The sequence below is a fragment of the Bactrocera tryoni genome, chromosome 3 (genome assembly GCF_016617805.1).
Source record: "Bactrocera tryoni isolate S06 chromosome 3, CSIRO_BtryS06_freeze2, whole genome shotgun sequence".
NCBI classification, from domain to species: domain Eukaryota; kingdom Metazoa; phylum Arthropoda; class Insecta; order Diptera; family Tephritidae; genus Bactrocera; species Bactrocera tryoni.
The window spans coordinates 27,574,132-27,588,014 of record NC_052501.1 but is presented as its reverse complement, the minus strand read 5'-3'; the positions used below and the strand labels follow the sequence as shown (position 1 = coordinate 27,588,014).

General features: G+C 38.5%; 1 protein-coding gene across 1 annotated transcript in view; it reads right to left on the bottom strand.

Annotated features, from left to right (window-relative positions):
- Positions 1 to 13,883, bottom strand: part of LOC120770032 (BMP-binding endothelial regulator protein) — a 54,884-nt gene that overhangs the window by 19,297 nt on the left and 21,704 nt on the right. The window contains exon 3 of the mRNA XM_040097142.1: positions 7,301 to 7,420. Coding sequence (XP_039953076.1) covers positions 7,301 to 7,420 — 120 coding nt within the window. The remainder of the gene's footprint in view (positions 1 to 7,300; positions 7,421 to 13,883) is intronic.

The following is a 13,883-nucleotide window of genomic DNA, read 5'->3' as shown; positions in this document are numbered from 1 at the left end:
AAGGAGGGGGGCTTCTACGAGGGGGTATTATGAAGTTGCCCTCTAGATGGAAACAGATTATCGAACGAAACGGCACATATTTGAACTAAATCCCACCACTGTAACACTTTTTATAAAACATTGAATAAAGAGCAAAAAAGCGGAAGGGAGATAGGGACAACCTAATAGTAAAACTGGGATGTGGAAAAACTTCGTATGTCCAACAAAATTTTTATTCTTTCATCGTTTATAAAAACAATTGTTAGTCTATATTGAGGCTTTGCACCCTCGATTAGATTCCTTAAGTTTTCAGGTAGTAATATATGATAGAAGAAGGAAAACACTAGAGCTAGGTGTATTGTAAACGATTCGGTAATGGGTCTTATAAAGCAGCAAAATCGGTGGGTGACTTTCTTTTTCTGGTTTACCCTCTTTTTCTGGGTATGTTTTTAATAACCCTGCTCAAATTTACGCAGAAAGGAGAGTTAGGTTAGGTAAGCTAAGTAAGCTGATTTCTCACGCCGTCACGCATAATCCCAATAGGACAGCTAGAGACGTCTTGCCGTTGTGATGCCCAGAACTCTTAAGTATTGATCAAAAAGACCGTCGCATATCTACAAAGCGCCTAGAGCATGACACAAATTTATTGAGGCGGCGTAAAAAGTATGGCAACTAAGATACTTCAAACTTAGTCTGGGTAAAGCTAAACAGTGGAGGAGAAAGTGTCTAGATAATTCCACCTCAGCCTCATCAAACTTTAACAGGTTGCATTCTCAAAGATCTTTAGCACCACCGCGGGATTGTCAATGGGACAGTGTACAATTGAGACACCTATTATTGCGGCCATATAAACCATGTTAAGAGCTAGCAGTTGATTGGATCTATTGAATTGCACTCTGGATCATTGGTCTTTCGCAACTTGACAAGTGCTGGTTGCTGAACAACGCTTACTGAGCTCATGTGTGTCCCCTACCCGCGCCTTTACAATTTCCCACAATTCCACTGTGGTCTGGCAAGCTTAGCAAAGAAGTAGATTGCTGCTACTGCTAGTGAAGATAGAGAAAATGAGAGAGAGTTTTGGACTAGAGAAAAGCGTCTATGTTCAAAACATAGAAATACTTCGAATTGAGGTCGCAAAAGATTAACTACGAGTATTCAGCCAAATTAGAATAAAAAATAAACCAGAGACGTTTTTCCTGCTTAAAATAGGTGGATCTACACTGAATTCATCTGAGTTTTTTTTTGGAGACTACAAGTATTCTCTCGCTGAGCAAACTATACTATAGACGAACCTTTCCTGGAAACATGTTATAGGCTACATGGGATATGCGATTTCTTCTTGAGAAGTTTGCATTAACTCAAACAAAGCCTATGTTAACGTTTATCACCAAGATTTTGGTAAAAAAAAAATAATATTATAATTTCTTCTTTCGCTTTTACCCTCAACAGGCTATATTAAGTTTGCTACGAAGTATGAAATATTCTGTAGAAAGTACCCTATAATATGATCAGCATTACGAGCTGAATTAATTTAGTCATCTCCATATGTTTGTCGGTCTGTATATACGGGTTTTAAGATATCCATCGGAAATTTTGCACACGTCCTTTTCTCTCCAAGAAACTGCTCATTTGTCGGAATTGCCGATATAGCATATAGTTTCCATACAAGTTGAACGAACAAAATTGCTTTGTGTGTGTGCTGGTGCTGGCGCTACTGCCGAAAAGAGGGAAGAAACCAATAAGGAGGTGAAGGAGTCTGAGGAAGACGACGATATAGGTTTCGGTCTCTTCGAAGAAACAACTCAACACTAAAGCAGAGCTTTTCATTTGAAAACAGGGAAGACAAAAACAAAAGCTAGCAGAGAGCTTGTCTAGCACAAATAGCACTGAGCTATGCCGCACGCCTAAAAGTCGACTAAAATATAACAATATATCGTTAGCAATATGCTTATATGTAATAACCTCTAAACATTTTGAGCTACTCTCGTGTGCAGCGCTATACTTTGCACAAGCCTGTAATATTCAGTTTTATGCCCACTTGTATATGTGCGGTGCAATATTTGGCTCATATATCAGAGTATTTAGTGTTGCCAAGCAGCTGCCTACGGAACATTTCCTTTCAGTTGAGCATAAATCACATTATTTATAAAATGGCATGGAAATAGAAAAAAACCAAAAGAAGAAAAATTTTCAACTACGCGTGCAGCGAAACTATAATACCCTTCACAAATATAAAAGTTTCCATAAAGGAACTTTCATGCTTCAGTTTGTATGGCAGCTATATGCTATAGTGATCGGATCTGAAGAAAATTTTCAGGTATTGTACCATTGCTTAAGATAATAACTCATGCTAAATTTCGTGAAAATATCTCGTCAAATAAAAAAGTTTTCTATACAGGAACTTGATTTTGAGCGTTCACCTCGTATGCCAGCTATATGCTATAGTCGTCCGATATCGGCAGTTCTGCCAAATGAGCAGCTCTTTGAGAAGAAAAGAACGTGTGCAAAATTTCAGAGCGATATCTCAAAAACTGTGCGCGTATATGCAGACGGACGGATAGAACTAAAACGACTTGGCTCGATATTTATGTATATATCGTCACCTAAAATGCAAAACAACGTATGTCAAAACAGTCGAAACTGAGTTTTTCATTGCTTACGATTTGCTACATATTATACATACATGTAGCATAAAATTTTAGGCTAACGCTGTGAGATATAACCATTTTATAACCAATATATAACCATTTTATAACCAATATATAACCAGTATATAACCACTTTATAACCAATATATAACCATTTTATAACCAATATGTAACCACTTTATAACCAATATATAACCACTTTATAATCAATATATAACCATTTTATAACCAATATTAACCATTTTATAACCAATATTAACCATTTCATAACCAATATTAACAATTTTATAACCAAAACTCACATTTTATTTCAATATGAGTGGTTTCTATTATATCGCTTTTCCATCGCTTTTTCCATCATTGGGTTGTTACAAACTTCGTGGCAAACTTAAGTACACGCTGTTCAGGGTATAAGAAATGTAACGAATATATAAATAACAACAATATGTTTTATTACATATATGTATGTGTGTGCACCAATACATATGTGTTTTGTTGTATTTGATTTACTTTATTGAGCTGCACTTTGGCGCTGCTGACCACTGTCCACATGCACACATCCATACACACACACACTCACACAAATGGCAAGCAAATCATAACGGTTTTGTGTAAATGAGATCAAGAACCGGGCAAAATATGGCCATTGGCCAGTTCAAGCTGTTTGCCCTTAATTTTATTTATTTCGAGCATCTTTCTTTATTATTTGCTTTGAGGTTAACTTGTAAATCTTAGCACTGCACATCTAACCCTCCTTAGTGCATGAGTATGCGTGCGTGTGTGTGTTTGCGCGACGAATTATGCTCATGTTCGAAGCGAATATTGGCGGAGGAACACAGTCGCCAGCTCACGCAATGAAATTTACGCATCCCCAAGCGCTTGCGTTGCGCCCTCAAGGGCGGAGGGCTGGCTAGCAAGGATCTGGAGTAGGACGCTAGTCATGCAGGCGCATTGTGTGTGTTTGTGTGTCTCAATGCAGTGACTTATTTTGAGCGGATTTTCGCATATAAATCATTCATTATTCGCACACACTCACACATCCGTCGCTATGCTCGCCTTATTAACTTCCGTCTACTACTATCCCGGCACTACTATTCATGTATGTATATACATACATTTACATGCATATACATATGTGTGTGTGCATGCTTCGTTTGTCTGCTGTCATTTGAGATTATGAATTTTAGCGTTGACAAATATTTGGGTCAATAACTTGGCTGCTCATGGAAGCGGCAAAGCCGTCTACAACATACAATTTTTAGCAATACCAACAAGAATAACAACAACAACACAAAAGTTAAGCGCATTAAATACGAACACAGACACACACACACACATGCCCACACAAGCATGTGTAGTTGGCAATAAGTTGAGACGCTGTCCGTTTGGCTGGATAAATTATAATCAATTCTGTGCTTTATGGCGTTAACAAATTCATATGAATTTATAACAACAACAACCACAACAACAACAAAGTTATTAAAAAGGGTGTCACGCCAGCAAATATATGCTTATTGCGGACCAAAATATTAGTTTTGCCTCGTGGGAGCTGTTTTTCCCAAAAGATTGCGCCTAGGTCCACCTAAAGGAATTTTGAAGCAGCAGCGGCTAAGTGTGACTCCACATATTCATTCCAAAGTATTGCACATTTCTTCCAATGCACATTAGCCTATTATCCAAAATCCTATTATCAAAAAGGCTCGTCCGGCCTGGATTCGCAAAAGTAGCGGAGAGTGAACGGACAACTAGCAGGACTCATTTGAAGACTTAGTCAGTGTGCACATTCCAGGCTGTAAGGGCGGTCAATTTTTTCGAAAACATCTTTACGAATAATAAAATAAAATGTGGAATCCGTTCATTTGACTCATACAAATCTCCCGGTACCAGACGGAATCATTCCAGATTAGTAGAGACTGAACTCCATACACTGGTATTTCATATCGAAACGGCTCTTGAGTATGAAGAAATACGCTCTTAGAGCATTCATGGACATTTCTGGAGCATTAGCAACGTCTCTACGGAATTTAATCTGAGTAGTATCCATTCAATAGGTGTTAACCCTGCTATGCAACACAATGCTGGATCAGAAGCCTCCTGACCTCTAGAGTAATAAGAGCAAAATGGGACGCCGCTAGAATGACAAGGAAGTCAGTAGAGATACTCCGCAAGGTGTAGTGCTTTCTCCGCTTCTATGGATATTATTGGTGAATAATAGCTAAGGAACTTAGACGACAAAGCCCCTAAGATAGTGGCATATGCGGACGATATTGTCATATTCATAACGGGTAGGTGTCTACAGACCATTAGCAGTATTATGAGCAGCACTTTCAATACTCTCCAGAGTTGGGAATAGCAAGCGGGTCTGGGGTGAACCCGGAGAAAACATATCTGTTTATGTTCACAAGAAAGCAAAATTCACTTCTCCGTCACCGAGATCAGTTGGAAAACTAACCTAACTCAACTTATTGTCGACAGCGTTATATAAAAGAAACCACACGACAGAGTGACTGGCATATGGTTGACTACAAAGACTCTTTGAAAGGTACTTCGTTTCTATTGTTATAGCGCCGGAAATCATTCCTGAAGCAATTTCGAGGAATGGTGCCGAGTTGACCGCCCTTGGTCGGATAAAAATGAGGGTCCGTTCCGGCTACTTAGATCTGACTGTTGTAAGTACTTCCTTCTCGGTGTCTTGGCTCAAATGATTTCACACGCTTTATTATATCCAGTCTTATATGTTTCCAATTCAAACAATTTAGATGAGCTTGTATCTAACACCGACTCAGAACTTCTCTCTTCTGTATTTACAACCAAGCCCTTATTTTGCATTAATCATTTTTAAAGACAGTCGGGATCAAGGAATATGTGATACTTTGCCAACGAGGGGGCTACCTCGGACTGAGTAGGTAATTGAGAGGTAAAGTCCTCTCTCGACGAACATAGACCAAACTCTACAAGTCACTCATCATTTCGATCCAGCTATATGGTGCAGAGGCATGGACGATGACACATCTGATGAGTCGGCGTTACGAGTTTTCGAGAGAAGGGTTTCGGGTAAGATTTATGGTCCTTTGGGTCCCTTGTGCATTGGCAATGGCGAATGATCCCGACTATCTTTAAAAATGGCGCAGTCGATGGAACGAAGAGCTGTTCGAGATATACGACGACATTGATTTAGTTCAGCGAATTAATTCGGCCGACAGAATGGATGAAACCACTCCGGCTCCGAGAGTGTTCGATGCAGTACCCGCCTGGGGAAGCAGAGGAAGAGGAAAATTTCGACGCTGTTGGACATACCAGGTGCCAAAAGACCTGGCTGCACTTGGAATCTATAATTTACTAAGCATTCCTAACTGCGCACTCTCTATTGTGCTATAATAATAGATGCATGCTCGTTTCCTTTTGCGATTGCTCAAGATTATAGTTGAGTACTTATTTGAACGCAGTTCTTCTTGCATAATACTTCGAATGTGAATGTGTGTGTGTGAATGCTTTGTGCGCATAGCAACATGATTTGTTTCTATGTTATGATTGCAATAAACTTAAGGACATGCTTTGCACTTATACAATTAATTTTTCTTAAGTTGACAAACAGCTTACAAATTTGTGGCGTGAGAACGAGCTGGTTATATGAACTTTTTCGGACCACTATGAAGTTCCTTGGTTAGGACTAGCAGTTGCAGCTATGAAAGGCATCTGTCTTGGACCATGTCTCGCAAACTAATTATGAAGTACAACTCTATACTTATGAAAAGCCAAGAGGGAGAGAGAGCTTTTGAATAATCACTGCTTTTACCGATGCAATAATGAACTGAAGGATTTACTTTTATACTGGTTGCCATCAAGGTTAAGCGCCAGCAAGCCTAAGAATGACCTGAAGCACATACAAATCTAAGATATTGGCGGAATTTGTGGTATTTTTATGCCCTCAATGGAGTATATTAAGTTTGCCACGAAATTTGAGTGAACTAATCTCTCAGAATCACAACCACAATTTTTTGGAACGTCACTTCGTTTATAAGTATTCTAATCATCAGCTGGTAACATGGGATAAAAAAATGTCACAATATTTGCTTGAATTTCAATATAAAAACTGAACTCGATCTTTTCTAACGACATCGCTTCGCTCCAAGGGCTCTTGAAAAGTACCAAGAAGATCCAAAGTTTTCGAACCAAATTTTGTTGAGCAATGCGGTCCACTTTTAGCTCAAGTGGTAGGTAAACAAGCAAAATTGCCGCATTTAGGGCGAAGACGAACCTGAAGAGATTCAAAATCTGTCATTTCATTCAGGAAAAACAATGGTTTGGTCAGGCTTGTGGGCCAGTGGAATAAAATTCTTCAAAAATGATGCCGGTGAGAACGTAACGACCGCATAGATGACAATCCCGCTTTGATTCAGGCCTTGAAGAAAAGCATCACCACCAGTTGAAATGCTCGAACTAGTCAACGAAAATTGGACTCAACGGATTGGTCCATCAGAGACGTAGCCGTGCCCAACTTTTAAAAGATATAATATTCAAAAAACAAATGCCAAAGAATGTTTTTTCGAATAATAATGAACATTCCCCAGTAAATTTGAAGTTTTTGTGCCTTTTTTTTAAGTAGGGAATCTCGAAAGGGATCATTCTTTATTAAACATATCGAAAATTTTATTGCATGCATTTGAACTCACCTTGCAGGTACACTGATAACATTTTGAAGTTATTTTCAGTTCCGTAATTTGCACCACTTCACCTTCATTGGAACACGATAACAAATTGCCTGCGAAAGAAAGAAACATATTGTAAGTTCTCTGAGCGAATGTGAGGAAGTTAAAGAAAAATCAGTCATCTAAAAGTAATAGAAAATTTATTTGAAATATATTTCTATAATCTCAGATGACTGCTGTGACCAAGTGTATGAATACCGCGCGGCAATATTGGTACTAAAACCCTTTGTTAGAAATCGTGACTGTTGCTTAAAAGAGAGAACGCGAGCACTAGATTTATAATGATCCCAAAGCTTTCGAGCTAAAATGACGCCATCGTAAACTCACAGAGAGGATTTAGACTTCATGAGTTTATTTGTCAAGGCAATATATAATACCATCGAAGCGAACGAAGAAAACCTTAGGTCTTAGTTAGCTGGTATTGTCGAGTTAACAGTCTTTAAACTATCTATTCATATCCGCCGTTTGACGGAATGTTGTTGTTGTAGCGGTATAAAACGTTACCCACATAATTTGAAGTCATGATGTCGAGTTGACAGTGCTTGGCCGCTTAAAAATTCGGGTCCATTTCGATAATATAGAACCGACTGTCGTTAGAGCAGTGACCATTCTGATTGACTTTAAATTGTATACCGGATATTTGATCGGGACTGAAAATATAATTAACATTTCCAAGAATTTTCATACGAATCTTTATTACCGCCATCAAAATAAGCTCGCTTTGTGTAAATACAGGCACGGCAACGCTTACTCTATTTTTTTATACTCTCGCAACAAAGTTGCTAAGGAGAGTATTATAGTTTTGTTCACATAACGGTTGTTTGTAAGTCCTAAAACTAAGAGAGTCAGATATCGGGTTATATATACCAAAGTGAGCAGGGTGACGAGTAGCGTTGAAATCCGGATGTCTGTCTGTCCGTCCGGCCGTCCGTGCAAGCTGTAACTTGAGTAAAAATTGAGATATCATGATGAAACTTGATACACGTATTTCTTGGGTCCATAAGAAGGTTAAGTTCAAAGATGGGCAAAATCGGCCGACTGCCACGCCCACAAAATTGCGAAAACCGAAAACTTATAAAGTGTCATAACTAAGCCATAAATAAAGATATTAAAGTGAAATTTGGCACAAAGGATCGCATTAGTGGGGGCGTGGCCCCGCCCCCTACTAAGTTTTTTGTCCATATCTCGGCAACTACTATAGCTATGTCAATCAAACTCTATAGAGTCGTTTCCTTCAGGCATTTCCATATACAGTTCAAAAATGGAAGAAATCGGATAATAACCACGCCCACCTCCCATACAAAGGTGTTGTTCAGGTTATGTTGAAAATCACTAAAAGTGCGTTAACCGACTAACAAAAAATGTCAGAAACACTAAATTTTACGGAAGAAATTGCAGAAGGAAGCTGCACCCAGGCGTTTTTTAAAAATTGAAAATGGGCGTGGCCTCGCCCACTTATGGACCAAAAACCATATCTCAGGAACTACTAGACCGATTTCAATGAAATTCGGTATATAATATTTCCTTAACACCCTGATGACATGTACGAAATATGGGTGAAATCGGTTCACAACCACGCCTTCTTCCAATATAACGCTCTTTTGAATTCCATCTGATGCCTTATCTATATAATATATACATTAGGAACCAATACACAAAAATACAGTATTTGAAAAATATGTAAATGACGGATAATGAAATCTCGATTATCACTTTATCATGCGAGACTATAAAATGTTCAGTGACACCCAACTTAGCCCTTCCTTACTTGTTTTTCTTTGGCTTTAAGCCTCTGGAAGGCCTTTGGTAGCTTCAACGAATTTAGTTTTTTTCGGAGTCGACACATTTTTGGAGTGCCATTCACTAGATTATTGAACACTTTCGACGTAATAATCATAAATCCACGTGTCGGTACAAGTAGTGGTGAGTTTGAAGAATGTAGAGTCCTTAGCTACGTTGTCAAGGTTGTCGCATTTCTTGGATGTAGGGGCTTCGCTCGAGCACAGCAAGCGTTAGTTAGCGAAAACCTTCTGATTTTAAAATTTCAAACAAACTGGTTGTTCAGCTTTTTCGATGATTTCGAGTCGTAAACAAACAATTGCCAAACACACACTCATTAACATATGGAAGTCTAACTTTATTTGGCAAAAATCCCCAGCTAAATCGTCTCCGAGGTTGCCAACTGATACTAGATACCACAGTATCAAGACGAAGGCTGGGACGGACTAGCAACAGTTCGATCCTGTTGCAGTTGGGAGACAACGAAACTGGGTCTAAGTTCAAGACCAGGCACTAGCATGGAAATTGAAGCTCAGCCTAGCTCCAGGCAACCAGGAAGGCAACAAAACCAGCGGCAGACGTAACCAAACTCTGATCACTGCAACACTTTTTATAAAGCATTGAATTAAGAGCAAAAAAGCGGAAGGGAGATAGGGACAACCTAATAGTAAAACTGGGATGTGGAAAAACTTCGTATGTCCAACAAAATTATTTTTCTTTCATCGTTTATAAAAACAATTGTTAGTCTATATTGAGGCTTTGCACCCTCGATTAGATTCCTTAAGTTTTCAGGAAGTAATAGATGATAAAAGAAGGAAAACACTAGAGTTACGTGTATTATAAACGATTCGGTATTGCGTCTTATAAAGTAGCCAAACCGGTGGGTGGGTCTTATTCTGGTTTACCCTCTTCTTCTGGGTAGATTTTTAATTACTCTGCTCAGATTTACGCAGAAAGGATCCCTTTCACTAAGTTATGTTAGGTTAGGTTAGGTAAGGTAAGTAAGCTGATTTCCCACGCCGTCACGCATAATCCCAATAGGACAGCTAGAGACGCCTTGCCGTTGTGATGCCCAGAACTCTTAAGTATTGATCAAAAAGACCGTCGCATATCTACAAAGCGCCTAGAGCATGACACAAATTTATTGAGGCGGCTAATAACAATTCCAGCGAATTCGACGGGTTCGTAAAAAGTATGGCAATTTAAATACTTCAACTTTAGTCTGTCGAAAGCTGGACAGTGAAGGAGAAAGTGTCTAGATGTTTGCACCTCATTTTCATCCAACTTTGACAGGTTGTGTCCTCCAAAATTATAATGGGCCAGTGTTCAGTTAGGACACCTATTATTGCGACCATGTGAACTAAGCTAGAAGTTGAATGGACCTATTACGTTCCACTCTGGAGCAGTGGTCTTTCGCAACTTAACGCTTACTGAGCTCATGTGTTTCCCCTATCCGCGCCTTTACAATTTTCGACAATTCCACCGTGGTCAGGCAAGCTTAGTATGGACATAAATTGCTGCTACTGCTAGTGAAGATAGAGAGAAATAGAGAGAGTTTTGGACTAGAGAAAAGCGTCTATGTTCAAAACATAGAAATACTTCGAATTGAGGGCGCAAAAGATTAACTACGAGTGTTCAGCCAAATTAGAATAAAAAATAAACCAGAGACGTTTTTCCTGCTTAAGATATGTGGATAAAATTAATCTCAGATTTTTTAGAGACTATTCTCTCGCTGAGCAAGCTAACTGTAGACGAACCTTTGGAAACTTGTTATAGGCTATATGGGATATGCGATTTCTTCTTGAGAAGTTTGCATTAACTCAAACAAAATCTATGTTAACGTTTATCACCAAGATTTTGGTAAAAAAAAATAATATTATAATTTCTTCTTTTGCTTTTACCCAGAACAGGGTATATTAAGTTTGCTACGAAGTATGAAATATCCTGTAGAAAGTACCCTATAATATGATCAGCATTACGAGCTGAATTAATTTAGTCATCTCCATATGTTTGTCGGTCTGTATATACGGGTTTTAAGATATCCATGGGAAATTTTGCACACGTCCTTTTCTCTCCAAGAAACTGCTCATTTGTCGGAATTGCCGATATCGGAGAACTATAGCATATAGTTTCCATACAAGTTGAACGAACAAAATTGCTTTGTGTGTGTGCTGGTGCTGGCGCTACTGCCGAAAAGAAGGAAGAAGCCAATAAGGAGGTGTAGGAGTCCGAGGAAGACGATGATATAGGTTTCGCTCTCTTCGACTAAACAGCTCAACACTAAAGCAGAGCTTTTCATTTGAAAACAGAGAAGACAAAAACAAAAGCTAGCAGAGAGCTTGTCTAGCACAAATAGCACTGAGCTATGCCGCACGCCTAAAAGTCGACTAAAATATAACAATATATCGTTAGCAATATGCTTATATGTAATAATCTCTAAACATTTTGAGCTACTCTCGTGTGCAGCGCTATACTTTGCACAAGCCTGTAATATTCAGTTGTATGCCCACTTGTATCCGTATACATATGTGCTGTGCAATATTTGGCTCATATGTATATCAGAGTATTTAGTGTTGCCAAGCAGCTGCCTACGGAACATTTCCTTTCAGTTGAGCATAAATCACATTATTTATAAAATGGCATGGAAATAGAAAAAAAACCAAAAGAAGAACAATTTTCAACTACGCGTGCAGCGAAACTATAATACCCTTCACAAATATAAAAGTTTCCATACAGGAACTTTCATGCTTCAGTTTGTATGGCAGCTATATGCTATAGTGATCGGATCTGAAGAAAAATTTCAGGAATTGCACCATTGCTGAAGATAATAACTTATGCTAAATTTCGTGGAGATATCTTATAAACTGAAAAAGTTTTCCATACAAACACTTGATATCGATCGTTCAGTTTGTATGGCAGCTATATGCTATCGTCCGATATCAGCAGTTCTGCCAAATGAGCAGCTTTTTGCGGAGGAAAGAACGTGTGCAAAATTTCAGAGCGATATCTCAAAAACTATGCGCGTATATGCAAACAGACGAATAGAGCTAAATCAAGTCAGCTCGTTATTTATATATCGTCACCTAAAATGCAAAACAACGTATGTGAAAACAGTCGAAATTGGAGTTTTTCATTGCTTACGATTTGCTACATATTATACATACATGTAGCATAAAATTTTAGGCTAACGCTGTGAGATATAACCAATATATAACCATTTTATAACCAATATATAACCATTTTATGACCAATATTAACCATTTTATAACCAATATATAACCACTTTATAACCAATATGTAACCACTTTATAACCAATATATAACCACTTTATAACTAATATATAACCATTTTATAACCAATATGTAACCACTTTATAACCAACATATAACCACTTTATAACCAATATATAACCATTTTATAACCAAAACTCACATTTTATTTCAATATGAGTGGTTTCTATTATATCGCTTTTCCATCGCCTGTAAACTTATGAATTATTTTGCACTTTAGATGACGACATACAGTTCATTGGGTTGTTACAAACTTCGTGGCAAACTTAATATAAGTACACGCTGTTCAGGGTATAAGAATTGTAACGAATATATAAACAACAACAATATGTTTTATTACATATATGTACGTGTGTGCACCAATACATGTGTGTTTTGTTGTATTTGATTTACTTTATTGAGCTACACTTTGGCGCTGCTGACCACTGTCCACATGCACACATCCATACACACACACACACTCACACAAATGGCAAGCAAATCATAACGGTTTTGTGTAAATGAGATCAAGAACCGGGCGAAATATGGCCATTGGCCAGTTCAAGCTGTTTGCCCTTAATTTTATTTATTTCGAGCATCTTTCTTTATTATTTGCTTTGAGGTTAAATTGTAAATCTTAGCACTGCACATCTAACCCTCCTTAGTGCATGAGTATGCGTGCGTGTGTGTGTTTGCGCGACGAATTATGCTCATGTTCGAAGCGAATATTGGCGGAGGAACACAGTCGCCAGCTCACGCAATGAAATTTACGCATCCCCAAGCGCTTGCGTTGCGCCCTCAAGGGCGGAGGGTTGGCTAGCAAGGATCTGGAGTAGGACGCTAGTCATGCAGGCGCATTGTGTGTGTTTGTGTCTCAATGCAGTCACTTATTTTGAGCGGATTTTCGCATATAAATCATTCATTATTCGCACACACTCACACATCCGTCGCTATGCTCGCCTTATTAACTTCCGTCTACTACTATCCCGGCACTACTATGCATGTGTGTATATACATACATTTACATGCATATACATATATGTGTGTGCATGCTCCGTTTGTCTGCTGTCATTTGAGATTATGAATTTTAGCGTTGACAAATATTTGGGTCAATAACTTGGCTGCTCATGGAAGCGGCAAAGCCGTCTACAACATACAATTTTTAGCAATACCAACAAGAATAACAACAACAACACAAAAGTTAAGCGCATTAAATACGAACACACACACACACACACACACATGCCCACACAAGCATGTGTAGTTGGCAATAAGTTGAGACGCTGTCCGTTTGGCTGGATAAATTATAATCAATTCTGTGCTTTATGGCGTTACCAAATTCATATGAATTTATAACAACAACAACCACAACAACAACAACAAAGTTATTAAAAAGGGTGTCACGCCAGCAAATATGTGCTTATTGCGGACCAAAATATTAGTTTTGCCACATGGGAGCTCTTTTTTCCCTAAAGATTGCGCCTAGGTCCACCTAAAG